The 26,530-nt window shown below is 39.1% G+C and overlaps 1 protein-coding gene across 1 annotated transcript in view; it reads right to left on the minus strand.

Moving 5' to 3' along the window:
• Window positions 1-1,135: 1,135 nt before the first annotated feature.
• The window catches only part of LOC126095735 (sorbitol dehydrogenase-like), a 121,643-nt gene continuing 96,248 nt past the window's right edge, over window positions 1,136-26,530 (minus strand). Inside the window, exons 5-8 of the mRNA XM_049910503.1 lie at window positions 25,729-25,913; window positions 12,351-12,529; window positions 12,069-12,190; window positions 1,136-1,457 (exon numbers count right to left, since the gene is read on the minus strand). Of these exons, the coding sequence (XP_049766460.1) occupies window positions 1,304-1,457; window positions 12,069-12,190; window positions 12,351-12,529; window positions 25,729-25,913 (640 nt within the window). The 3' untranslated portion in view covers window positions 1,136-1,303. The remainder of the gene's footprint in view (window positions 1,458-12,068; window positions 12,191-12,350; window positions 12,530-25,728; window positions 25,914-26,530) is intronic.

The following is a 26,530-nucleotide window of genomic DNA, read 5'->3' on the forward strand; positions in this document are numbered from 1 at the left end:
GGATTATAAGGTTGGGATCAGTTTTTAGGTGGTGGATTGCACTTATTTCTGTGGATGTAAGGGTAGTTTTCCTCGTGAGGGTTTTGAGGAATGGTAGTGACACAAGATTTTTGGTTAAGAATTTCTGGAAAGTTAACAGAGGGTAATTTGGGATCAGTGGTGGTGGATCGTGGTTAGATGGAGGAGTGAACAGAGTCAGGCAGGGTTCAACATTGATCTTTGGTTGGATCTGATTGGTGGGGTTGGTGGTGAAAAAGTGTTTCCAATGTAGGGACCGGGAGAAGGAGAGAAAGTCTTTAGCAAGTCCTGCCTTACTGAATTTGGGAGCGGAGTGAAAGGTGAGGCCTTTGGAAAGGACTGATATTTTTGTGGGGCTAAAGCTTTTGGTAGAAAGGTTCATGACTGTGTTTTGGGTCTGTTTAGGTTCTGGATTCTCTGTGGTAATGGTCAGGAGTTTTTGAGGGTGGAGTAAATGTTGTAGGTCAGCAAGGCAGGATCTGTCAACAGTGAGGGGATGTGGAGGTTGTCTGGGCATTGCTGTTGAGGTGGTGGATAGTGGTAGTCCAAGGCAGGAGTAAGAAGTGAATAGGGTGGAGAGTCTTTTGAGGTGGCACTATGCATGCTGTTCTAATTCCTGGAGGCCAAAATTTCAGTGTGTGGAATGGGATCCAGAAATTTGGGATTGCATAGCAGGAGGAGAATTTACAAATGGAGAGAAGGTACTGCAAGGAGGTTCTATGCCTAATTGACATGGTTTTGCAGGACTATGTTGGTGAGGGTTAAGGACTCATCGAAACTAAAGAGATGGAGATAATTGTGGAAGGAGGGGTTGCAGCTGGAAATACTTAATTTGATGTTATTGCTCTCAGGGGGATTCCATGAGCCAAGCAACAATGCAGCAACAATATTTGGGACTGTGTTCTGGCTAGAAGTAAGGAAACTTTGTTTGACAGTCTTTTTGTTCTGCCTATCTGCGACTCAGCATTTCCTCTACATGATGAGTAGCAACTGTCCTTTTCATAATACTGTCAACTTCATATTATGGGTGTAAATCAGCAAAAAGCATTACTCACAAAAGGTAATTTCATTTACATAATAGAATTGATGATTATTCAACAATTTATTCTGTCAATGCAATAAATGTGTTACACTTCTAGTGAAGAAAAATAACATAGTTTATCTTTACTTATCATACAATAATTTTCCCAAGTTTTGAATGTAAAATAGCAAGATATAGTACAATAGTACAATAACACAAGTGGTTATATATTCGTGAGGAGGCAACTTTTGAAGGGTGTATAGATTAATTGCAGTGAAGCATTATTTTAATAGGATTCCCTTCTTTTGATATAGCAGTCTGGATTGCCTTCTCTGTGTCCTTTAAATGGAAGTTATGTGTAATTAAACTCTTGAGATCCACTTTTTGTGAGGCAATCAGTGACAGTGATGCAGGATAGCTGAAAAATTGCATACAAGAACTTATTAGTAAGGAGCTTATTTCACTAACTTAATTGAATTTAGTGAATGTAATGACAGTCAGTGACACGATAAAACCCCCATCAGCAATAGACATGACAAAAGAAGGAAAAAAATTCCTCATTATGATCAGCACTACACAGAGGTCATGTTAATATCAACAAAGTTGGCTTTTGTTATGTTGGTACATTTTGCACAAAAATGTAACTTAAGCCACGACTTCACTGACAATTTATAGAGCTTTCTAAAGCATTTGTATTGTGTGTGTGTGGGGGGGGGGGGGGGGGGGGGGGGGTGTAACACCAAGGCATACAAAATTATTTGTTTCTATGATGTATCATCAATGTATCATCATTTTGACAGATAAATATACTTAGCTGGCTGAATTTAAACAAGGCCATATGTTTTTCTGGAACCTCGATATGAAGGCATTGTGGAACTGTATGCAAATGTGTTCCACAGTTCTACAACAACTTGCCATTGTCAGCATAAGCTTATAATTATGTGCATTTGCCTGATGACCCTTCTTGAAAGTGGGAATCATGTGCATTTCTTTCTAATTCATTGGTACCCATTATGAATCCAGTAACTGGGAATGAGCTGATGCTCTACTGTAAATTGATGTATTTTTGTCTCTTGGGCAATTTTAGTTAATATTTATCGTACAGGCACTCATCGCAACATCCACCATTTCAACATTTGTGCAATGATTGAAAGGATGAACTGTTTTATAAATCATCCATAATTCTGGAAAACCAAATTTAATATTGTGGCATTTTGTCTGTCACATTCTCCTTTTGCACCAATATGGTCACAGAGCAGCTGAATAGATCAGTAGCTGTAAAACTGTGGCCAATGGTCCTTGGGCATGTTTTATAATCATATGCATCTAGCAACTACAGCTAAATCCTAAAAGTCAGTTAAAGTTAAGAGCCTCTTAGGAGATGATAATATTTTAAGATATGCTTAATTTTAATTGATATTGGTGAATTTGTCCATGAAGCAAGTATATCTGGCCATTTAGCTCAGGGGCATAGGGCTAAGTAGCATGGTCCTTGTGGATTAAAAGATGTGAGAGTGGGGAATGTTCGATTGTTTGTCTTCCAGTACTGACAACTCATGGGTGTGTGTGATTTGTACCAATCAGCAGCTATGGTATACATTTGAAGCAGAAGTAACGGATTCACAAATGAATGATCATCTTCAAACATGGTACATATTTGTAACAAGGAATACGTAATTAAATTAAGGCTGTTGTAATACAGTGCAGTGGGTAGAAGAAAAAGGACATTCAAAACATTTGGTTCATGTCTCATATTGCATTTAATTATAAGTGCAACTACTGTTATTAATAAATTAATCATCCACCCACACAGACAACTTAACAGCACTTTTGTCATGCATTGTAGTGTCACAACTACGGCATCACTGAGGGTGGTAGCAATCTGAAACAGAGCACAGTTGACACAAAGCATTCCGAATGGTGGTGACTTCATGATCAGTACTGGGGGGGAAGGGGGGGGGGGCTGGAGCCAACATATAATACCCTTACTACAGCTAGTCTGTTGCAGCTCATAACATACTAATTTAGTAGGTTATCAGTTAATAATAAGATTGATACATACACAATCCAAGGTGCCAACCCGCAACATCAGTATTGCCCCTTGAGCAGAAAAGTTTGATGACAACTAGAATAGATGACTCCAGATCACTTTCTTACTTCATGTAAAACCAACCCTACTTAGCAATTTTGGTCAGATTGTTTGGCAAAGTTTTAATTTTAGGTTAACTGAATTCTTCTCACATTGCTCTTGGTTGTGCTCATTTTGGTTGTGTTCAGCATTTGTTTGTCAAATCAGCAAGTCTTACACTTTGCTTAGATCTGTGATGAAAATGTCTTTATTTTCGTGGCAACATTCTAACACAGTTGTTGAAGCATGGTGGGTTTTCCATTCCTGACAACAGTGCTTGGCACATATGTGTCTGATGCATATTGCACAATGCTTTTAAATTTTACTTGGGGTTTCATACCAAGAGCTGAATGTTTGACGTGGACTACTCAGAGACTTTGCAGCTTGCTTCCTGTCTCTCTCTTCCCAAACAAAAATATTTGTTTAGCTTTCTTAATATTCATTTTAAGACTTCTGGTGTTGTCATTGACAATAGCACAGCCTTATGGTCACTGATTGACTCTGCTATGTTAATTGATTAAAAAGCTTTGGGTCTGTTAATTTACCATCTTGTAATAGTTCTCTGGTTAACTACTTGAAATAATTTTAAGAAATTTGTTGAGAACAATCTCATATGTAACCCTCCCTGTCCCTGGGCAGTCGGAACCTGTAGTAACCCCACTAGATTCTATTGAGTTCTTTATAGCAATAAAAATGCTGTCACTGTTGGTGTCTAACATGTTGTTGCGGAGTAGTGAAAGGTGGCATAAAGTGGCCACTCAAGGGAAATTGAATTTTCACTAAACCATGATTGTTGATAGAAGCCTGCCCATTATGTATTTCGGACCTACATATTATATGGTATCACACTAGAGGTCTTAAATTGAAAAATAAAATAGTATGAATATAATAGAGGGAAACATTCCACGTGGGAAAAATATATCTAAAAACAAAGATGATGTAACTTACCAAACAAAAGCGTTGGTATGTTGATAGAGACACTAACAAACACAAACACACATGCAAAATTCAAGCTTTCGCATCCCACGGTTGCTTCATCAGGAAAGAGGGAAGGAGAGGGAAAGATGAAAGGATGTGGGTTTTAAGGGAGAGGGTAAGGAATCATTCCAATCCCGGGAGTGGAAAGACTTACCTTAGGGGGAAAAAGGGACTGGTATACACTTATCCATCCCTACATATACAGAGACAAGCAAACATGTGTAAAGGCAAAGAGTTTGGGCAGAGATGTCAGTCGAGGCGGAAGTACAGAGGCAAAGATGTTGTAGAATGACAAGTGATGTACGAGGAGCGGCAACTTGAAATTAGTGGAGGTTGAGGCCTGGTGGGTAAGTTCCCATCTCTGGAGTTCTGATAGGTTGGTGTTAGTGGGAAGTATCCAGATAACCCGGACAGTGTAACACTGTGCCAAGATGTGCTGGCCATGCACCAAGCCATTTGTAGCCACAGGGTGATCCTCATTACCAGCAAACACTGTCTGCCTGTGTCCGTTCATGCGAATGGACAGTTTGTTGCTGGTCATTCCCACATAGAAAGCTTCACAGTGTAGGCAGGTCAGATGGTAAATCACATGGGTGCTTTCACACGTGGCTCTGCCTTTGATCGTGTACACCTTCTGGGTTACAGGACTGGAGTAGGTGGTGGTGGGAGGGTGCATGGGACAGGTTTTACACCGGGGGCAGTTACAAGGGTAGGAGCCAGAGTGTAGGGAAGGTGGTTTGGGGATTTCATAGGGATGGACCAAGAGGCTACGAAGGTTAGGTGGATGGTGGAAAGACACTCTTGGTGGAGTGGGGAGGATTTCATGAAGGATGGATCTCATTTCAGGGCAGGATTTGAGGAAGTTGTATCCCTGCTGGAGAGCCACATTCAGAGTCTGATCCAGTCCCGGAGAGTATCCTGTCACAAGTGGGGCACTTTTGGGGTTCTTCTGTGGGAGGTTCTGGGTTTGAGGGGATGAGGAAGTGGCTCTGGTTATTTGCTTCTGTACCAGGTTGGGAGGGTAGTTGCGGGATGCGAAAGCTGTTTTCAGTTTGTTGGTGTAATGGTTCAGGGATTCGGGACTGGAGTAGATTCATTTGCCATGAAGACCTAGGCTGTAGGGAAGGGATCGTTTGATATGGAATGGGTGGCAGCTGTCATAATGGACGTACTGTTGCTTGTTGGTGGGTTTGATGTGGACGGATGTGTGAAGCTGACCATTGGACAGTTGGAGGTCAACGTTAAGGAAAGTGGCGTGGGATTTGGAGTAGGACCAGGTGAATCTGATGGAACCAAAGGAGTTGAGGTTGGAGAGGAAATTCTGGAGTTCTTCTTCACTGTGAGTCCAGATCATGATGTCATCAATAAATCTGTACCAAACTTTGGGTTGGCAGGCCTGGGTAACCAAGAAGGCTTTCTCTAAGAGACCCATAAATAGGTTGGCGTATGAGGGGGCCATCCTGGTACCCATGGCTGTTCCCTTTAATTGTTGGTATGTCTGGCCTTCAAAAGTGAAGAAGTTGTGAGTTAGGATGAAGCTGGCTAAGGTAATGAGGAAAGAGGTTTTAGGTAGGGTGGCAGGTGATCGGTGTGAAAGGAAGTGCTCCATCGCAGCGAGGCCCTGGCAGTGCGGGACATTTGTATATAGGGAAGTGGCATCAATGGTTACAAGGATGCTTTCTGGGGGTAACAGATTGGGTAAGGATTCCAGGCGTTCAAGAAAGTGGTTGGTGTCTTTGATGAAGGATGGGAGACTGCATGTAATGGGTTGAAGGTGTTGATCTACGTAGGCATGGATACATTCTGTGGTGGCTTGGTAACCAGCTACAATGGGGCAGCCGGGTTGTTTGGGTTTGTGAATTTTAGGAAGTAGGTAGGAGTTAGCTGTGCGGGGTGTCGGTGGGGTCAGGAGGTTGATGGAGTCAGGTGAAAGGTTTTGTAGGGGGCCTAAGGTTCTGAGGATTCCTTGAAGCTCCGCCTGGACATCAGGAATGGGAATACCTTGGCAAACTTTGTATGTAGTGTTGTCTGAAAGCTGACGCAGTCCCTCAGCCACAATCAAGTACCACGGTTGTGGAACCCTTGTCAGCCGGAAGAATGACGATGGATCTGTCAGCTTTCAGATCACAGGTAGCCTGGGCTTCAGCTGTGGTGATGTTGGGAGTAGGATTAAGGTTTTTCAAGAAAGAATTAGAGGCAAGGCTGGAAGTGAGAAATTTCTGGAAGGTTTGGAGAGGATGATTTTGAGGAAGAGGAGGTGGGTCCCACTGTGATGGAGGACGGAACTGTTCCAGGCAGGGTTCAATTTGGATAGTGTCTTGGGGAGTTGGATCATTAGGAGTAGGATTAGGATTATTTTTCTTCATGGCAAAGTGATATTTCCAGCAGAGACTACGAGTGTAGGACAGTAAATCTTTGACGAGGGCTGTTTGGTTGAATCTCGGAGTGGGGCTGAAGGCGAGGCCTTTGGATAGGACAGAGGTTTCGGATTGGGAGAGAGGTTTGGAGGAAAGGTTAACTACTGAATTGGGGTGTTGTGGTTCCAGATTGTGTCGACTAGAATTTTGAGATTTTGAGGGGAGTAGAGCTGGAAGTGGGAGATTGAGTAGATGGGAGAGACTGGGTGTGTGTGCAAGGAGAGGAGGTTGAGGTTTGTTGGAAAGGTTGTGGAGGGTGAGTGAGTTGCCTTTCTGGAGGTGGGAAACCAGTAGATTGGATAGTTTTTTGAGGTGGAGGGTAGCATGCTGTTCTAATTTGCGGTTGGCCTGTAGGAGGATGCTCTGAACAGCTGGTGTGCATGTGGAAGAGGAAAGATTGAGGATTTTGATTAGGGATAGGAGTTGACGGGTGTGTTCATTGGTTGAGATGATGTGTAGGTGAAGGATTAGGCAGGTATAGGGACTGATGGAAAGAAGGGTTACAGCCAGAGATGGGAACTTTAAGTGTGAGGCCTTTGGGGGTAATATCAAATGTCAGACAAGCCTGAGTGAATAAAATATGGGAGCATAATCTGACTAGGGCAAAGGCATGTTTGCGGAGGGAATGTAAATAAAACTTAATGGGGTCATTGTGGGGATGTTGTGAGGGTGACATGATATTAGAAGGTGGGAAGTGTAACATGAGGCTAAAGTGAAAATAATCCCGGGATTCTAATGACTCCTTACCCTCACCCTTAAAACCCACATCCTTTCATCTTTTCCTCTCCTTCCCTCTTTCCTGATGAAGCAACCGTGGGTTGTGAAAGCTTGAAATTTGTGTGTGTGCTTGTGTGTTTTTTATTGTGTCTATCTACCATTCTCGTTTGGTAAGTCACAGCATCTTTTTTAATGCATTAGTATTTGTAAAATGACTCTTTCATATAGTGTTCATTAAAAAATGACGATCATTCCACTTGGGACCTGTGGAATGGTACATTAGGTTATTTGTTTTAGATGTAAATATTTGTCATGTATTGTTGTTTTTCTGACATGTTCTACATCCTGGAGGACCTCCTCACTACGGATCAATTGGAATGTAAGTAAAACTAATCTAATCATATCTGACTGATGATTTACGCAGCTACTTTCAGATAGTATTTTATTATAGATAACTGCATCATCTCCAGCACATTGTCTGCAAGGTCATTAATACACAACATGAACAGCAAGGGTCCCATCACACTTCCCTGGGGGCACACCTGAAGCTACTTCACATCCAATGATGACTCTCCATCTGTGCTGCATTCTCCCTTCCAAAAAGTCCTCAACCCAGTTACATATTTCACTTGGTACCCTGTATTTACATACTTTTGACAGTAAGTGTAGGTGTTTTACTGAGTAAAATGCTTTTAATAAAATAAGAAATACTGCGTACTTGACTGGCTTGTTCCAGAGTTTTCAGTATATTTCATAAGAAAAGTGTGAGTTGGGTTTCACATGGTCAATGTTTTTGGAAGCCATGCTGGCCATTCTGTTCAAGATACCTCATTATGTTTGAGCTAAGAATGTGTTCTAAGATTCTACAAATGGGTAAACAAGTGACTCATATGTGTTTCTTGTTTTTTTTTTTTATTTGTGCCATGTCAGCCAGCCTCCAATACATATTAAATCACTCATATAATACGATTGGCCTACAATATTTAAAGTGGTTGTAAATATATTACTTGGATCGTGATGTGCTCCCATCAACGCTATGAGATGTAACTCCAAATGCCAGTTGAATATGAAACATGTAATATTCATGCCTCCAGAGAACTTTCCTGGCATGCGCTGCATACTTTGCATCAGTTATAATATGAAAGCGATGATATTCTCTTATGAAATGCTGCTTTATAAACTTTATTAATTGAGACTAATTGTGAGAAATTTCTTCACCAGTTCAGACATCTAAAGCAGCCACAGTGGAAGGTGCCATTTGTACTGATGTGAACTGTGATTTGCAGCTAGCTACATCCGTAACTTTCAATAACTGCCAGGAAATCTCTTTCACATCTTGGGCAAGACCTCTCAGAGAACATAGTGAGTGACACGACCTTCTTCCCCAGTCAACTACTTCTCTCAGTGACTTGATTACTTACATAATGCACTGGGACTCACATCTGGAGGTAGTGCCTGTGCTATGCATGCTCAACTCATGATCTACTTCCATTATGTAGGAGAGGCATTGGCTGAAGTAAAACTGTGAGTGTGGTTGGTGAGTTATTCCTGGATAGTGTAATATCCATGCCTATATTTTATTGAAAATAATATTCACAACAGCACTCTATGTGGAATGTGACTGAACTTTGATCCTATTCTCGTAATACTAATAAAAAGAACTTCATTGTTAATAAAAAAATAGATAATTATTGTCAATGGCATAATTTAATATCTTGTAAAAAATTGTATCTCAGACAATACTCATGTAAAAAGATTATGAAAATCTTAATCTTTTGTTATATATGATTTTGTAGAAAAATCCTTCTTCTTCCTCTTCTTCTTCTTCTTCTTCTTCTTCTTGTTCAAACTATTGTACTCATAAGATCTGATTGATGTCTCATAACACAGAGGTCTATAAAAAACTGTAGTAAGATATTGTTATGTTGCTAACCGATGTTTGAAAATATGGTTTATGTGTTACTGAATGAATCTTCTTCGTTTGGAGTTTAATTTCATTGTAATTCTTTTCCAATGTAAACGTTAAGTTTTCTGCCCAGCTACCAAAGAGTGCAGCCATTAGCATTATTGATCTACAGTGCAGTTTATTGGTAAATGGTGAATATTGTGTCTTTTAACATAGAGAAATATTTTCAAATGTTAACATGTGTAGTGGAGGTGGGAAAATATTTAATATATGTTATTTATTATGACTAAAACACAGCCTGAAGCAGAATTGATAAGTGATTGTCTTATGTTAGCCGCCTTCTTAGTGAAAGATTGCAGCTGCAGTTTTAAATTGATTTTCTATGCAGACTTAAATGTTGTTGGTTATAATTGCAATCATATGTGTACTAGTGGCGGAGGACCCACTCCAAAGTAATAAATTCCAGTTAAACTTTGAATACATTGAACGTCTATGAATGTAAACTGCATTGTAATGATATAAATGCTTCTCTGCTGTTGTATGTATTTCGTAACAACTTTTATGAAATAATTTGACAGGAAAATACATTAGTATCATGTATGTGTGGTATTGTGTGACAAAACTGTTCATTTTATTTAAAGTAAAGTGTTGCCACATCAAGATAACAGTAGCATTAATTTTGATAAACAATCTGCAACTAGCAAAGAGCCTTTTAAATAGTGGCACTGAAATTACTAAAAATCATTAATCTTGTTTAGTTCAGATTAGCTTGTTTGTTGGTTATAAATGATTACTTTTGTGAATGAACTTAGTGACATTTACATTGCTTCACAGACAACATTGCTACACGTTCCCAGGTGGAGATTTCTTTAACAAAATAACGTTCACTAGCCAGGAAAAGCAGTGATTAAATAAAACCTCATGTTACATTAATAATAACTAACTAATTTTATTGTAATCTTTCTGAACTTGTACAACACAACACATGCACAATTACACCATATGTCGCAATAGTTTGGAAGGTAGAGTTTTGCCCAGGGGTTGAGATTGCGGATTATAATCCTGATTTGGTACCCAGTATGTGAGATAGTTTCACAACACTGCACACTCCTCTGTAGGGTGAAAGATTCATTCTGGAAACAATCCTGTAGGTGAGCTAATCTGTTCTTCATAAAATTCAATATACTTTCTTCCCAGAGTTCTAGGCCTACAAGGTATACAGGAGAGCCTCTGTAATGTTTGAAGTGGAGGTAGGTACTGGCAGAGGTAAATTTGTGAGAATGGATTGTGATTTGAGCCTGGATACCTCAAGTGATAGGATCATTGTCCATGAAAGGTAAGGCCCTAGGTCTGAGTCCCAATCTGATACACAGTTTTAATCTGCTGGAAAGTATCAAAACAGCACCACTACTGCAAAGTGAAAGAGAACATACCCACCCTCAGTTCTCAGCTAGACTTGGCAAGAAGATTAGCCAGTGATCCTATAGAAGAGTCATCTTGTTGTATCTCAGATGTGCTGTCAACATTACCCAGCACATCATGATTGTTGCTAAGGCATAATGGGATGATTTGTGAATGATACAAAGATTCAGCTTCCATGAAGAGATATGTGACCCTACCACTATCCATTGCTCACTCTTGGTGAGGATGAACAGGTCAGATCATGTGCATCAGAAGAAATGTTGACATTGGGTTTATTTTGCCCCAATGTCCTTGCAGCCCAGGGCAGCTTGCCAACTGTGGTCAACTCAGCTTCTAGTGTTTCAAAACAGCTACCAATTCCCCTTGTGTCCACACTTGATAAACACAGTCCAATTACATTTCCTACTATGCCTAACTATAGAATATCATGCGTAAATCTACTAATCAAAACTGTAAGAGACTGACTAAGAAACAGAATAGACTGACGGCTACTGCTCACTGGTCAGCGACTAGAGCTCTACTGAATAACTTCAGCAGTCACAAATTCTAAACTGAATCAGGTGACAGTGGTATTTATGGTAATGTGAAACTATACTTCAAAGACAGTGGTGCTAAAGGTCATAAGATATGCAAGTAGCTTAAAAAGTTAATAACTGCTACTCAATACAGAACAGTAAACAGTTACATTCCACTTCTACACTGAAGGATGTAAGGAATTGACTAAAGTAAATTCTCTATATAACCTATATACTGCTACTGCTGATGGCTAGTGAATACAGATCAGGAACTAGAGCAACTCTGTCACCCTTTAAGAGATCCCTTTTGTAAATTAAGAACTCCTGTGTTCCAAAATGTTGTTAGTCATGATCATCTATGATGCTGTCTATTAACAGCAGTCACCTGGTAAGTAGGGCTTTTCATATCTTTATTTGATGTAGATGCATAATTATCTATTTAATTCAAAAATTTTTGGTTATTCTAGCTGCATGTGTATATACTTAATTATCCCTTTTTTATCTGTTACATATTACGAGCAGAAATGAATGATTTTTTATAGATTGAATTTATCTTTAACTAAATGTATATATTGTATTAATTGCAAAAACTGTAAAAGAGGTAGACTGGCTGGTCAGTTTTTATCTTCAGGAAGGTTGGGGATGACAGGTAGATCAGTGAGACAAGACTTCAGGATGAACTTTTGGGACTGAGTGACTTTTCTCATTCCCAGCTCTTCCAATCAATCCCTCTACGTCCCCCCCCCCCCCCCAAACCCCCACTACTCCTCCTTCCCCCCCCATTCTTCAAGGTGTGTTTAGCAACTGTGCTGGACTGTCACTTACTGGACATAAGTACTGCCAGCCATTCTATATTTTAATAAGTTTAAATGCTTATATTAATTACTATCAAAAACAATCAGATGATATTATTTATGTTAGAATCTCCATTTACTGGGATACTTACACATTGCAGAAACGAAAAACACCACGAACATCAACTTCACGGAATATGCCTTTCCCAAGTTCAAGGGTCATTTCACGTCCAGCTAAGCCAACAACAACCAGTTTGCCTCCAGAACGAGTTGCCTGTTTATTAGAGCAATCATTATAATGCATGTTTAGTGTTTTATCACACTGATTTATATCTCTATTGGAATGAAGTAATATGTAAATGTAGACATTTATCTGTGATATTAATACATAAATTACTTCTCATGCAAAGTAGTGAAGTGATTGTTGGACATACCTGCAAACATAACTTAACAGTTTCTTCGAGCCCACAGCAATCGATGCTTATGTCAGGTGCTTCATTTAGCATGGAATGTATCTTTTCAACCTGTTGTTCCACAATATCATTCTGTGAGACTTGAAGAGTGAAATCAGCTCCAAATGTTTTAGCTACTTGGAGACGATGAGCAATAATATCTGTAATTTTCATAAGACGATTCAGATAGCTTAATTAAAGAATGGACATCTATTGACTGATATGTGTACACACAATTTATGGCATATGCGAGTCACTGTCCCATACAAATGAAACTAGAAACTATGTCTGCAGTATGCAAAATGTAATCAAATGAAACTAGAAACTATGCCTGCAGTATGCTAAATGTAATCAGCACCTCTGAATTTGCAAGCAGTGTATAAAGATCAAGACAGTCTTTTATAATGCTTTGTCTTTTTATAGTATGCATCAACATTTTCAAATTAATCCACTCTTTTCCTTTGATACTGTTCACAAATTTTCAGTTAGTCAATACATATTTCTATTGTATCAATAGCACTTTTCGTTTTGGGTTTATTTTCTTATCTTTTGCTCTGTTTTATTTCATTTTCTGTTTTACTTATTTACTACAGTGTCTGAAAGAGTTTTTTGATGATATAAACAAATCAGAGCAAAATTTAAAAAAAATTGATGAACAGTTTTATTAGTGCTCCATTCAGTTGTACTAATTTTATACCATGCGTCCACAAAGTCTCTCTGTAATTGTGAGCCTAGTGTCTCTCACCTTGTGGAGCACATAAGGTTGCCAGAACATTCAAGTCTTGCCTGCATGTGTTCCATGGCTCTGCAGTGGTAGGATGGCAGTAGTTAGTTCTGTTGCATGTGCATTGCAGCTGTTAGTTGTGTTGTTCAGTTCTTGTGTAAGCTGAATGCAGTGAGAATGCTTACTCTTGCAGAGAGAGTGTTTTTAGTGGAAGAGGTTTTCCGTGCAGAAGGAAACTTTACAGAGGCAGGAGGAAACTTTGCAGAGCATGTGAGGTGGAAATATAGAGTGTCTTTTCCTGCTTTGAGGTGTCCACATTGTAACCCTCTATGTGATTTAAATAGCAAATTACAGACAACAGGTTCAGTTCAAGATTCACCATGAACTGATAGGCCCATAATTTTAGTGGAATGGAAGCTTCATGACATTTCAGACTTCATGATGTGGAGGCCAATAAAATCAATGAGGAGATTATTGCAAGAGGCTAATGTAAAAATTCGTTGTGCATGTACGAGAAAAAGTGTGAATTTTGCCGTGAAAAAGAAAAATTGTGACAGTTGTAAGGATGAAATTACAAAGCTCAGCAAACGGGTGTCTAGTTTACAATTTATTATCAGTTCCTTGAAGATGGATATCAAGAAATTTAAAGAAGAAAAAAGTGAACGGAACATGAAAAACTCGCGCCATGAAAATACGAATATGTTGGAGAATTGGACGGAAGTGAAGTACAAAAGATGCAAACAGATAATACAAGATACAGAAAACGGCAAAAGAAACATAAATATAGTGAACGAAAATTACTTTCAAGCTCTTTCGACTACGGATTGTGAAAGTGAAGTTAACAGTGCGAGTGTACCATGTGGAAAACCAAACGACTTTGTGAATAAGATAATATTTCAGCAGCAGTTAAGTAAAAGATCATATGCGAAAGTGCTCACGAAAAATCTTCCACCTCTAAGCTGCTCTACTGAGACAATATCGACATGTGTTAGCAAAAAAGACATAATAAATAGTGCCAAACAAAACTTCGCTTACTGCAAAGATAGGCAGAAAACGGGTAATCTCAGAACAGCAAGTACCGGTAAAATTGAACTGTATGCCGACAGCCAAGGACGAAATACAGCCGCTGAATTTTGGCGTACAAGTAGACAGAATTTTAGTTTTAACTGTACAATAAAACCAGGAGCAAAATTCAGTGCTGCTATGTCAATGAGTCAAGAAAAAATTTCCTCATTGAGCAAAAAGGACTTTTCCATCTTCCTGGCGGGATCAAATGATATAGCTAGGAACGAAAAAAACGATCTCTTAATCTCACTAAAAAGAAAACTGTATGAGCTGAGAGGAACAAATGTTATTTTGTTTTCAGTGCCACACCTTTACGACTTGATAGAATGGTCCTGTGTAAATAAAGAAATTGAAACTGCAAATAAAGAGATGCAAAATATTTGCAAGCGGTTTGAAAATGTAACATTTGTGAACATCAGCAATTTAGGGAAAAGATTTCACACAACACATGGTTCCCATCTAAATGTACTTGGAAAAAACGTAATAGTAACAAAAATTTTAGAACTTGTAAATAAAATCTCAAATGTGCAGTGTGATGATAGAAAAGTCATACATCTCATAGACAGGAAGTGTGTGTATCCTGTAGGCTCCAATGTGAAATCTGCTGTCAGCGAAGCTACACCTCTCCAAGACAAATGTGAAATTTTATTAATGCAAGTGAACACTCCAAATGTTAATAATTCACAGAAAGGCACAGCAGTTATGGAACAACAAACACCAGAAATAAGTGAAACAGCAGCAGCACCATCATTATCAGCAGAAGCAGCAACAGCAGCAGAACCAACAACGACTGGAGCAGCAACACAGCAACGCTTAAGGAGGTGCCAAAGGAAAAATACATCTGTGTCATTCAGTGATAATTTTTTATGGTTTCAAGCCAAGAAGAAAATAAAAATGTGAAAAACCAGCCTGCTAACTCACAGATAAGTCACAACAACATCCTATTTTTAAACATTCAGGGTCTTGAAAATAAAGTTGAAATTCTGGAGGAGTCATTGCCACAGAATAAGTATTCTTTCTTATGTCTATCAGAACATTGGCTTAAACCAGAACAAATACAATACTATGTACCAGAAGGTTATAAATATGGAAACAGTTTTTGCAGATCTCAGTACCGTAATGGTGGTACTGTTATCTATGTTTCAAATGAAATAGAGCGTAGAGAACTAGATCTTAGTTGGGCATGTGTAGAGAAACACTTTGAAACTACCGGGATCATATGTGATATAATGAAACTTATCATAGTATGTATCTACCATTCCCCTGACTCATATGATAAAACTTTTTTAGATAATTTAGACAGTGTACTCTGCTACATAACGAAATGGAAACAGTATGTAACTGTAATTGGGGGAGACTTTAATTCAAGCTTTGATGTAACATGAAACAAACCCAGTGTAAATAAGTTACTGAATATGCTAAGGCAGCACAACTTCCATCATGTAAATTCAGAACCAACAAGACTACAAGCGTGCTTGGATAATGCTTTTGTCAACTGTACACATGATATGTACTCCACCAAGGTAAAGGAATTTGTTTTCTCAGACCACTCCATGTTAACAGTAGAGTTAAGACATTTTATAAAAGGGGATGAGAGCAAGGCTGCACAAAAGTTAACAAAAAGCTAATACCTTAATATTAACAAAACACAATCTCATAAAACTAACACACCAGCTGAGCATAACAAACTGGGACAAATTATTTCAAAACTGTGATTCCAGTGCCCAAACAGTTTATGAAACATTCCACAATTACTTAACAGGTATTTTAAAAACCCATCTTGTTCAAAAGAAATACCATAAAATAAGAAAGGGTAAATTTTGGTACACCAAAGAACTGGAGAATCTAAAAAATAAGCTACTGCTGTTGAAGCGCCTTGCCAAAGTAAACAATTCTAATGACATTAAGGATCTCGAAAAAATCACTAAGAAACTGTATAAGAAAGAGTTGCAATTGTCGAAACTAAGATACAACACAAATTTCATAAAAAATAGTAGAAACCAATGCAAAACAGCCTGGTCAGTAATTAATACTGTTAAAGGTGAAGTCAGAAACTTTGACAAGACAGTCCCAATACCAGCAGATACATTCAATAAATATTTTGTAAGCTGTGATGATGATATCAAAAAGCTGATCAGTAAACCCAATGTAACATTTATAGATTATCTGAAGAGAGCAAACCTAAATCATAATAGGGCCAGATCATCATTGAAACACTTCAAAGAGGTATGCCAACAGGAAGTTTTTAAAATAGTCCAAGAAATGAAAAATTCATACAGTACAGATATTTTTAATATGTCAAACAATCTATTGAAAGAAATCATACATTACATTGCAGCACCATGAACATATTCCATAAACCTGTGTCTCATAGAAGGGTTTTTTCCTGATCCTCTCAAACTACCCAAGGTAACTCCAGTCTTTAAGAAGGGTGTCAAATCAGATCCTGCAAACTACAGACCAATTTCACTAATTCCAGTACTAGGAAAAGTCTTTGAAGGCATAATATATAAGCAGATGTATGAGTACCTAGAACTAAATGGTATGTTAAGTGCATCACAGTTTGGTTACTGAAAAGGAAGGTCAGTTATACATGCCATAGAGCTCTTAAGTCAGAGACATTCTAGCAGCATTTGAGGACCATGCGCACGCACAGGTAACCTTATGTGATCTGAGCAAAGCTTTTGACTGTGTTGACCACTCACTTCTGCTCTCTAAACTTGAGGACTATGGAATATGTGATAAAAGTTTAAAACTCATCAAATCATACCTCAATAAAGGGAAGCAGGTGGTGAGTTCAGGAAGTCATCTGTCAAACATACTCGAGGTTCATCACGGTGTGCCACAGGGATCTAAATTGGGACCACTTCTTTTCCTTGTACACATAAATGACTTACCAGGAAATATAGATGTAAAGACATATATGTATGCAGATGACACAACTTTTCTATCTGTAAACCATGTACTTGATAACCTTGTAAGTGATATGATATTGGCAAAAGAAAATGCAACATCATGGTTTAATGCCAATGGTCTGCTATTAAATAAGGAAAAGACCCAGAATATGTGGTTCAGTCTATCAAAGACTACAAAAATAGAAAAACAAAAGGCAAAGTTTTTAGGTATCGTACTTGACAACAGTCTAACATGGAACTCTCATGTTGATCACATAGTGGTTAGGTTGTCAAGAGTTATGTATTTGTTGAAGAGACTGATGTGTTGTGTGACATTTGAGTATGTAAGGACAGCGTACTTTGCCTTTTTTCAATCTGTTTTAAGGTATGGGTTAATACTCTGGGGAAACAGCAGAAAAATAAATGAAATTATGGTGATCCAAAAGAAAGCAATCAGAGTAATGGCTAAGGTAGATAATAGAACACATTGTAAACCATTGTTCATTAAATATAGAATTTTAACAGTAATTAATTTATATATTCTTGACAGTGTTAACTACATACTTGCTGAACTACCTAATTTAAGTGTAACAAATGAAAGGCATGGCTACTATACAAGAACGTGTACTTCTCTGCTGTTACCACAAAATAGATTAGCTAAAACTAACAATAGTCACAAGTATATGGCAATTAAAATATATAACAAACTGTCTAAAAATGGGTCAATCAAGCCTGACAAATTATTTAAAGACAATGTTCATAACTTCTTGTTAACTAATCCATTCTGTTCATTAGAAGAATTTTTAGAAATGCCCAATATCAACTTAAATATGTAAAAATTTATTTTATAAAATTAATAGGTTAAGTGAACTGACGAAGTCTATTGCATGTAATAATGCTGAATGACTAATAAAGAATCTGAATCTGGGTTGTTGGTATAGAGGGAGATGGCGTCAGTGGTGACAAGCAAGGTGTGTAGTGGGAGAGGGAGGGGCACAGATCTCAGACGATCTAGGAAATGGTTGGTGTCTATAACGTTGGAGGAAAGTCTTTGTACTATGGACTGCAGGTGTTGATCAGCTAAGGGAGATGTACATTCAGTGGATGCTTTGAAGACAGAAACTGTAGGATGGCCAGGATGTTTGATTGTGGATCTTAGGAAGAATGTAAAAGGTGGGGGTAAAAAGTTCTGTGGATTGAGGTGTTAGCTCTTGTGAGGGGCCTGAGGTTTTAAGGAGGAATTGCCGTGCATTTTCAATCACAGTGATTGGATCTTGATGGCAGATGCTGTATGAAAAGGTGTCAGACAGTTGATGTAGACCTCCAATAACATACTCTTGTTGGTCAAGTACCACAGTGGTAGATTCATTGGCTCCTGAGAGGATAATGGTAGAATCTTTAGCTTTTATGGATTGCAGAATCTGGAGTTCTGCGGAAGACAAGTTAGGGTCATGTTTTAAGGACTTGAGGAAGGGTTGTGAAACAATGCTGGATGCGAGGAATTCTGGGAAGGCTTGAAAGGGGTGATTTTGAGGTAGTGGCGGTGCATCAAGTTGGGATCATGGTTGGAACTGTTCAAGACAGGGTTTAATGTCAGGTTTGCTTTTGGAAAGGTTTTGGGATTGGTTTGCAAAGTGATATTTCCAGCTGACATTGCATGTGAAAGAAAGCATGATTAAATGCAGGTTTAGGGCTGAAAGTGAGACCTGCGGATAATGGAGATAATTCAGAAGAGGAGAGTGCTTTAGATGACAGGCTGAGAACACTGTTACTGCTGTGACTGGTTCTTATGATTTGGAATTATTATTGGTCTGGGAAGCCATATTGAAGGCCGAGTGATGTTAAGCGGGTTGGCCAAGCTCAGTTTGTATCAGAGGTGTGGTGGTTGATGGTGTGGCTGTTTAGGGAGTTGCAGAGGGTCAAGAAGGGAAAAAGCACTGTTGAGCTAGTTTAGGAGAAGGTGGGATAGTTTTTTGATGTGGAAGTTTGGAATAATGTTGCAGTCTGAAGTTGGCTTGGCAGATGATACCATACAAGGAAAAATGAGTGGTAGATAACTGCAGAATTTTATAGAAGGAGAGAACACTACTGGAAATTGGCAGATGAGGCATACGTCACAGATTGGCCGGGTAAGTGCAAGAGATTGCTATATTTGAAACTGTAAAAGAGCCTGGTGTAGAATAGAATTACATCCAGGAAGTGGGACTTTCAGTGTGCCTTTGGGAGTAACTCCAAGAGATGAGCAGGTTTCAAGAAATGGAATGTTCTTCAAAGCACCAATGAAACATATGTTTTCCTTAGTAGATTAACACCAGCAACCCATAGTACAAAGACTTCAATCCTATATTGAAGACACAACCATTTCTAGGACTGTCTGAAATCCATACCCCTCCCTCTCCCACCACACAACCTTGTTTGTCCCCACTGATGCCACCTCCCTCTATACCAACATCTCCCATGAACATGGTTTGTCTGCTGCTGTACTTTTCCTCAGTCAGCACCCACCTGATTCCAAACCTATGACATCCTTTCTCCAAACCTATGACATCATTTCTGCTCACCTTAATCAAGTTTACACTTACCAACAACTACTTCACCTTTGAGGGCAGACATACAAACAGATCAGGCGACAGCCATGGGAACCAGGATGGCTCCTTCCTATGCCATCCTTTTCAAGAGTCGCTTGGAGGGGACTTACCTGGGATCCATAAACCTTCAGACCTAGTTTGGTTTAGATACACTGATGACATCTTTTCATGTGGATTCATGGTTAGGCTGACCTGCTGAAATTCCTGGAATCTCTAAATACATTCTACCAATTAAATCTCATCCCCACCAAAGGCCAGCTACACACTTCTGTCCACATTAAACCTACTAACAAACAATACTCACATTTTGACAGTTGCCATCCTATCCATGTCAAACTTTCCCTCCCATATGGCCTTGGCATTTGAGGCAAAAGTGTTTGTTCAGATGCAGACTCTTTACAGCAATAGACCACCATTCTCTTCTCAGCCATCATTGAATGTAATTTTTCCCACCAACCTAGTTCAAAAGCAGATTTCATGGGCCATCACATCCAATCCTGGTACTGTTGATGCCTCAAGAAACGAGCTTCAGAGCACATTACTCATCACTCAATATTGTCCTGGTATTGAATGTATTAATCAGCTACTTCAAGAAGGCCATAACTTCCTAAAATCATGCCCTGAAATGAGGCCCATTCCATCTGATATTTTACCCACCACACCTAGAATAGCTTTTCATTGGCTTCCCAATCTCTGCAACAGCCTTGTCAGGCCCTATGCTGCTTCTGCACCCATCTCCCTACCCTGTGGTGCCTATACCTGTGAGCATTCCTGCTGCAAGACCTGCTGCCCTGTGTACCCTCATACTACCCTCTACACCAGTCCTGTAACTGGCAAAACATATACTATCAAAAGGAGAGTCACCTGTGAAATGACACAATATACCAGCTGGTATGTAAACACTGTTCGGCCTCTTAACATTGGCAAGACTACCACCAAGTTATCAGTTATGATGAACGGGCATAGGCAGAGGGTGTATACCGGCAACACACTATATCCTGCTGCAGAGCGTGCTCTACAACATGACAGTCATGACCTCAGTGCCTGTCACCCCTGGACACCAATTTCTCAGAACTCTGCAGGTGGGAATCAGCACTACATGTCCTTCTTTCTCACCACCGGCCTGGCCTTAATTTGCATTAATGTCTTCCATCTCAGGATTTATTTGAAGTAACTACTCGTTTCTTCACTCCATTTTCTTTTTCTGCATCTTTCATTTGCTGACCTGTTTATTTTTCACTATCCCCTTCCCATCTGTCTTACATAAAATGCACTTAGCTTTTCCCTCTTATTAAGTGATGCATGATGTTGTAGCAGTGATCTCTGTCTTTCATATTAACCTGTCCTCCACCTTCAATCTCTCAAGTTTTCAAATATTGTTTGGTGCAGTCCCAACAATCAGTCTCTCCTTCTCATCCAGTCCAGTAAGTCTCCCTTGACCCAGAGTTCTGGGTGACTTTTCCAAACTCTAACCCTTTTCCCAAACCTCTCCAGCCCTTTCTTCTTCACTCTTCCTCCTTTCCCTTCAACCCTTTTGCCAGAAGAAGGAGCCACTGGCAGCAAAAGCTTACATGTGTAAAACCTTTTTTTATATGTGTTCTCCTGCTGCCACTTGGTGAGAAGAGTTTTTATCTATTCAGTTTCATTATATTGTCAAAAATTGATTATTTTTGTTGGTGTACTGTGCTAGTTCATCATTCAAAAAGTTCTTCCAACACAGTTTACATTAATTTTGCGAGTACCGGTGAAAAATAACCTGTTCCAATACTTCTATGTTTCTGACACTACACATTAAAGTTTTAGAAACGATTACACTTTTAGTGAATATCAGCAAAAATGGTTCAAATGGCTCTGAGTACTATGGGACTTAACTTCTAAGGTCATCAGTCCCCTAGAACGTAGAACTACTTAAACCTAACTAACCTAAGGACATCACACACATCCATGCCCGAGGCAGGATTCGAACCTGCGGCCGTAGCGGCCGGAATATCAGCAATGTTTTGCATTACAGTAATTAGTTTAAACATCACTATCAGCAATAGTGATGTAATCAGACCATAATAAAAGTAACTCCCTTGTAAAGTCTTCAAACAGTGTGGTTGCATTCATTGTTCAGTGTACTTGATTCTACTTAATAATTTCGTATGTAAATATTTTCTGTAAGTGAGAAATTGTAATGTATCATTTGATGATACATAATTTGGTAGTTAGTTCAGTACAAGTAGCACCCTCAACCAGGTAATGAACCAAGAGGGCGCTGAAATGTATTGAAATTGTACTGATAAAAAATCATGAGGATCGTAGGAGTGACAAAAAATTATAATTTAAATGCTCATATGTTGTTGTTGTTGTGGTCTTCAGTCCTGAGACTGGTTTGATGCAGCTTTCCATGCCACTCTATCCTGTGCAAGCTTCTTCATCTCCCAGTACCTACTGCAACCTACATCCTTCTGTGTCTGTTTAATGTATTCATCTCTTGGTCTCCCTCTACAATTTTTACCCTCCACGCTGCCTTCCAAAACTAAATTGATGATCCCTTGATGCCTCAGAACATGTCCTACCAACTGATCCCTTCTTCTAGTCAAGTTGTGCCACAAACTTCTCTTCTCCCCAATCCTATTCAATACCTCCTCATTAGTTATGTGATCTACCCATCTAATCTTCAGCATTCCTCTGTAGCACCACATTTTGAAAGCCTATATTCTCTTCTTGTCCAAACTAGTTATCGTCCACATTTCACTTCCATACATGGCTACACTCCATACAAATACTTTCATAATCGACTTCCTGACACTTAAATCTGTACTCGATGTTAACAAATTTCTCTTCTTCAGAAATGCTTTCCTTGCCGTTGACAGTCTACATTTTATATCCTCTCTACTTTGACCATCATCAGTTATTATGCTCCCCAAATAGCAAAACTCCTTTACTACTTTAAGTGTCTCATTTCCTAATCTAATTCCCTCAGCATCACCCGACTTAATTTGACTACATTCCATTATCCTCGTTTTGCTTTTGTTGATGTTCATCTTATATCCTCCTTTCAAGACACTATCCATTCCATTCGAGTGCTCTTCCAAGTCCTTTGCTGTCTCTGACAGAATTACAATGTCATCCTCAAAGTTTATATTTCTTCTCCATGGATTTTAATACCTACTCCGAATTTTTCTTTTGTTTTCTTTACTGCTTGCTCAATATACAAATTGAATAACATCGGGGAGAGGCTACAACCCTGTCTCACTCCCTTCCCAACCACTGTTTCCCTTTCACGCCCCCCCGACTCTTAGAACTGCCATCTGGTTTCTGTACAAATTGTAAATAGCCTTTCGCTCCCTGTATTTTACCCCTGCCACCTTCAGAATTTGAAAGAGAGAATTCCAGTCAACATTGTCAAAAGCTTTATCTAAGTCTACAAATGCTAGAAACGTAGGTTTGTCTTTCCTTAATCTAGCTTCTAAGATAAGTCGTAAGGTCAGTATAACCTCACATGTTCCCACATTTCTACGGAATCCAAACTGATCTTCCTCGAGGTCGGCTTCTACCAGTTTTTCAATTGTCTGTAAAGAATCCGCATTAGTATTTTGCATCTGTGACTTATTAAACTAATTGTTCGGTAATTTTCACATCTGTCAGCACCTGCTTTCTTTGGGATTGGAATTATTATATTCTTCTTGAAGTCTGAGGGTATTTCGCCTGTCTCATGCATCTTGCTCACCATATGGTAGAGTTTTGTCAGGACTGGCTCTCCCAAGGCCGTCAGTAGTTCGAATGGAATGTCGTCTACTCCCGGGGCCTTGTTTTGACTCAGGTCTTTCAGTGCTCTGTCAAACTCTTCACGCAGTATCGGATCTCCCATTTCATCTTCATCTACCTCCTCTTCCATTTCCATAATATTGTCCTCAAGTACATTGCCCTTGTATAGACCCTCTATATACTCCTTCCACCTTTCCGCTTTCCCTTCTTTGCTTAGAACTGGGTTTCCATCTGAGCTCTTGATATTCATACAAGTGGTTCTCTTTTCTCCAAAGGTCTCTTTAATTTCCCTGTAGGCAGTATCTATCTTACCCCTAGTGAGATAAGCCTCTACATCCTTACACTTGTCCTCTAGCCATCCCTGCTTAGCCATTTTGCACTTCCTGTCGATCTCATTTTTGAGACGTTTGAATTCCTTTTTGCCTGCTTCATATACTGCCTTTTTTATATTTTCTCCTTGCATCAATTAACTTCAATATTTCTTCTGTTACCCAAGGAGTTCTACTAGCCCTCATCTTTTTACCTACTTGATCCTCTGCTGCCTTCACTACTTCATCTCTCAAAGCTACCCATTCTTCTTCTACTGTATTTCTTTCCCGCATTCCTGTCAATTGTTCCCTTATGCTCTCCCTGAAACTCTCTACAACCTCTGGTTTAGTCAGTTTATCCAGGTCCCATCTTCTTAAATTCCCACCTTTTTGCAGTTTCTTCAGTTTTAATCTACAGTTCATAACCAATAGATTGTGGTTAGAGTCGACATCTGCCCCTGGAAATGTCTTACAATTTTATACCTGGTTCCTAAATCTCTGTCTTACCATTACATAATCTATCTGATACCTTCTAGTATTTCCAGGATTCTTCCATGTGTACAACCTTCTTTTATGATTCTTGAACCAAGTGTTAGCTATGATTAAGTTATGCTCTGTGCAAAATTCTACCAGACGGCTTCCTCTTTCATTTCTTTCCCCCAATCCATATTCACCTACTATGTTTCCTTCTCTCCCTTTTCCTACTCTAGAACTCCAGTCACCCATGACTATTAAATTTTCGTTTCCCTTCACTATCTGAATAATTTCTTTTGTTTCATCATACATTTCTTCAATTTCTTCGTCATCTGCAGAGCTAGTTGGCATATAAACTTGTACTTCTGTAGTAGGCGTGGGCTTCGTGTCTATCTTGGCCACAATAATGCGTTCACTATGCTGTTTGTAATAGCTTACCTGCACTCCTATTTTTTTTTATTCATTGTTAAACAGATTCCTGCATTACCCCTATTTGATTCTGTATTTATAACCCTGTATTCGACTGACCAAAAGTCTTGTTCTTCCTGCCACCGAACTTCACTAATTCCCACTATATCTAACTTTAACCTATCCATTTCCCTTTTTAAATTTTCTAACCTACCTGCTCGATTAAGGGATCTGACATTCCACACTCCGATCTGTAGAATGCTAGTTATCTTTCTCCTGATAACGATGTCCTTCTGAGTAGTCCCCACCTGGACATCCGAATGAGGGACTATTTTACCTCCGGAATATTTTACCCAAGAGGACGCCATCATCATTTAACCATACAGTAAAGCTGCATGCCCTTGGGAATAATGCTCATATATATTTAATAAAGTTATTTTTTATTTGGTGCTATGTTGATATTTGCCATCAAGATCAGTTTCATATTTGTATTTGAAAACCATCTTCAGAGGGATAAGTTAATATGTCTTTGACATGGCCTGGCAACTTCATTGTATTTCTCCATGTGAGCACACGTTGAGGATTGCACTTGAACCGTATTCACACTCCCACTGAATATTTACATTTTTCTTCCTGAGTGTCATCAAACTTTTGTTAATGAAGTAACCATTGGTTAACACATTTATGATGAAAACATAAGTTTGGTCCCTGGTCTGTTTGTTTTTGTGGCATCTACTTGTATTCACATGGAGTAAAAACCAGGGAAGTTTCCTGAACACATCAAAGAAAAATTAACAAATCAAATTTCTTTACATTTGGGTTGAAAATATCTGCATTGCTGCACATTAACACACTGACTATCTGTACTGCTGCATATTAACATACTGACTGTCACAAAGCCACTGCCAGCCACAACAGAGTTTTATGCTGTGTGCCTGTTGGCAGCCACAGCAGAGCCTTTCACTGATGCTGTGGCTTTGCAGTGAAACATCCATCACTATGCATGTGGCAGCCGACATGTTAGACAATTTTGATTATATAAAGAAACACACAGTTTACAGAGCATCTTAAAATATGGTCATTTCAGCAAACTTGCTATTAATAACAGTGTTCCTTCTGAAAAGTAAGTAAATTCTTTGGTAATACCTGTGATGATCACCTTAGATGCACCCATTGCTTTTGCTGCAACAAGTGTGACAAGCCCAATAGGACCAGCTCCCGTTATCAGAACAACAGATCCCAGTGTTACTTCTGCCTTAAAACATGCCTGAACACCAACTGAAAGAGGCTGAATGAGGGCACCTTCCTCCATGGACACATTATCAGGCAACCTGAAGATATTTTCTAGATTAATTTCTACATTGTGTGTGTAATGGTCTTGTATGTGTCTGTCCATATTTGAGAGGTTCTTGAAATAATGTTGTATCTGCATAATGAAAATGTTCTCCAACATAAATATACATTTAAATACACTATCTTTTCAAAAGTATCCGGACACCTATTAGTTCTGTACCCTTTTGGAAGCACTTTCAATGAAGTGTCTGGAATGTCTGTGGAGGAATGGAAGCCCATTCTTCCTCAAGAGCTGAAACCAGAGAAGTTAATGATATTGGACACTTCGGCCTGGAATGAAGTTGATGTTCTAACTCATCCCAAAGTTGTTCTCTTGAGTTCAGGTCAGGACTCTGGGCAGATGAGTCCATCTGAGGAATGTTGTTGTCCACAGACCATTGCTTCACAGGTGCTGCTTTATGACAGGGCATATCATTAAGCTGATATAAACAGTCATCATCTCTGAACTGTTCCTCTCCTGTATGCAGTACATAATGCTGTAAAATACATTCATATCCTCCTATATTTAGTGTTTTTTTTAAGCACAATAAGGAACCATACCCTAACCACAAAAAATGCACCCTTACTGTAACAACCCTTCCTCTGTATTTCACCA

The sequence above is a fragment of the Schistocerca cancellata genome, chromosome 8, assembly GCF_023864275.1.
Source record: "Schistocerca cancellata isolate TAMUIC-IGC-003103 chromosome 8, iqSchCanc2.1, whole genome shotgun sequence".
NCBI lineage: Eukaryota > Metazoa > Arthropoda > Insecta > Orthoptera > Acrididae > Schistocerca > Schistocerca cancellata.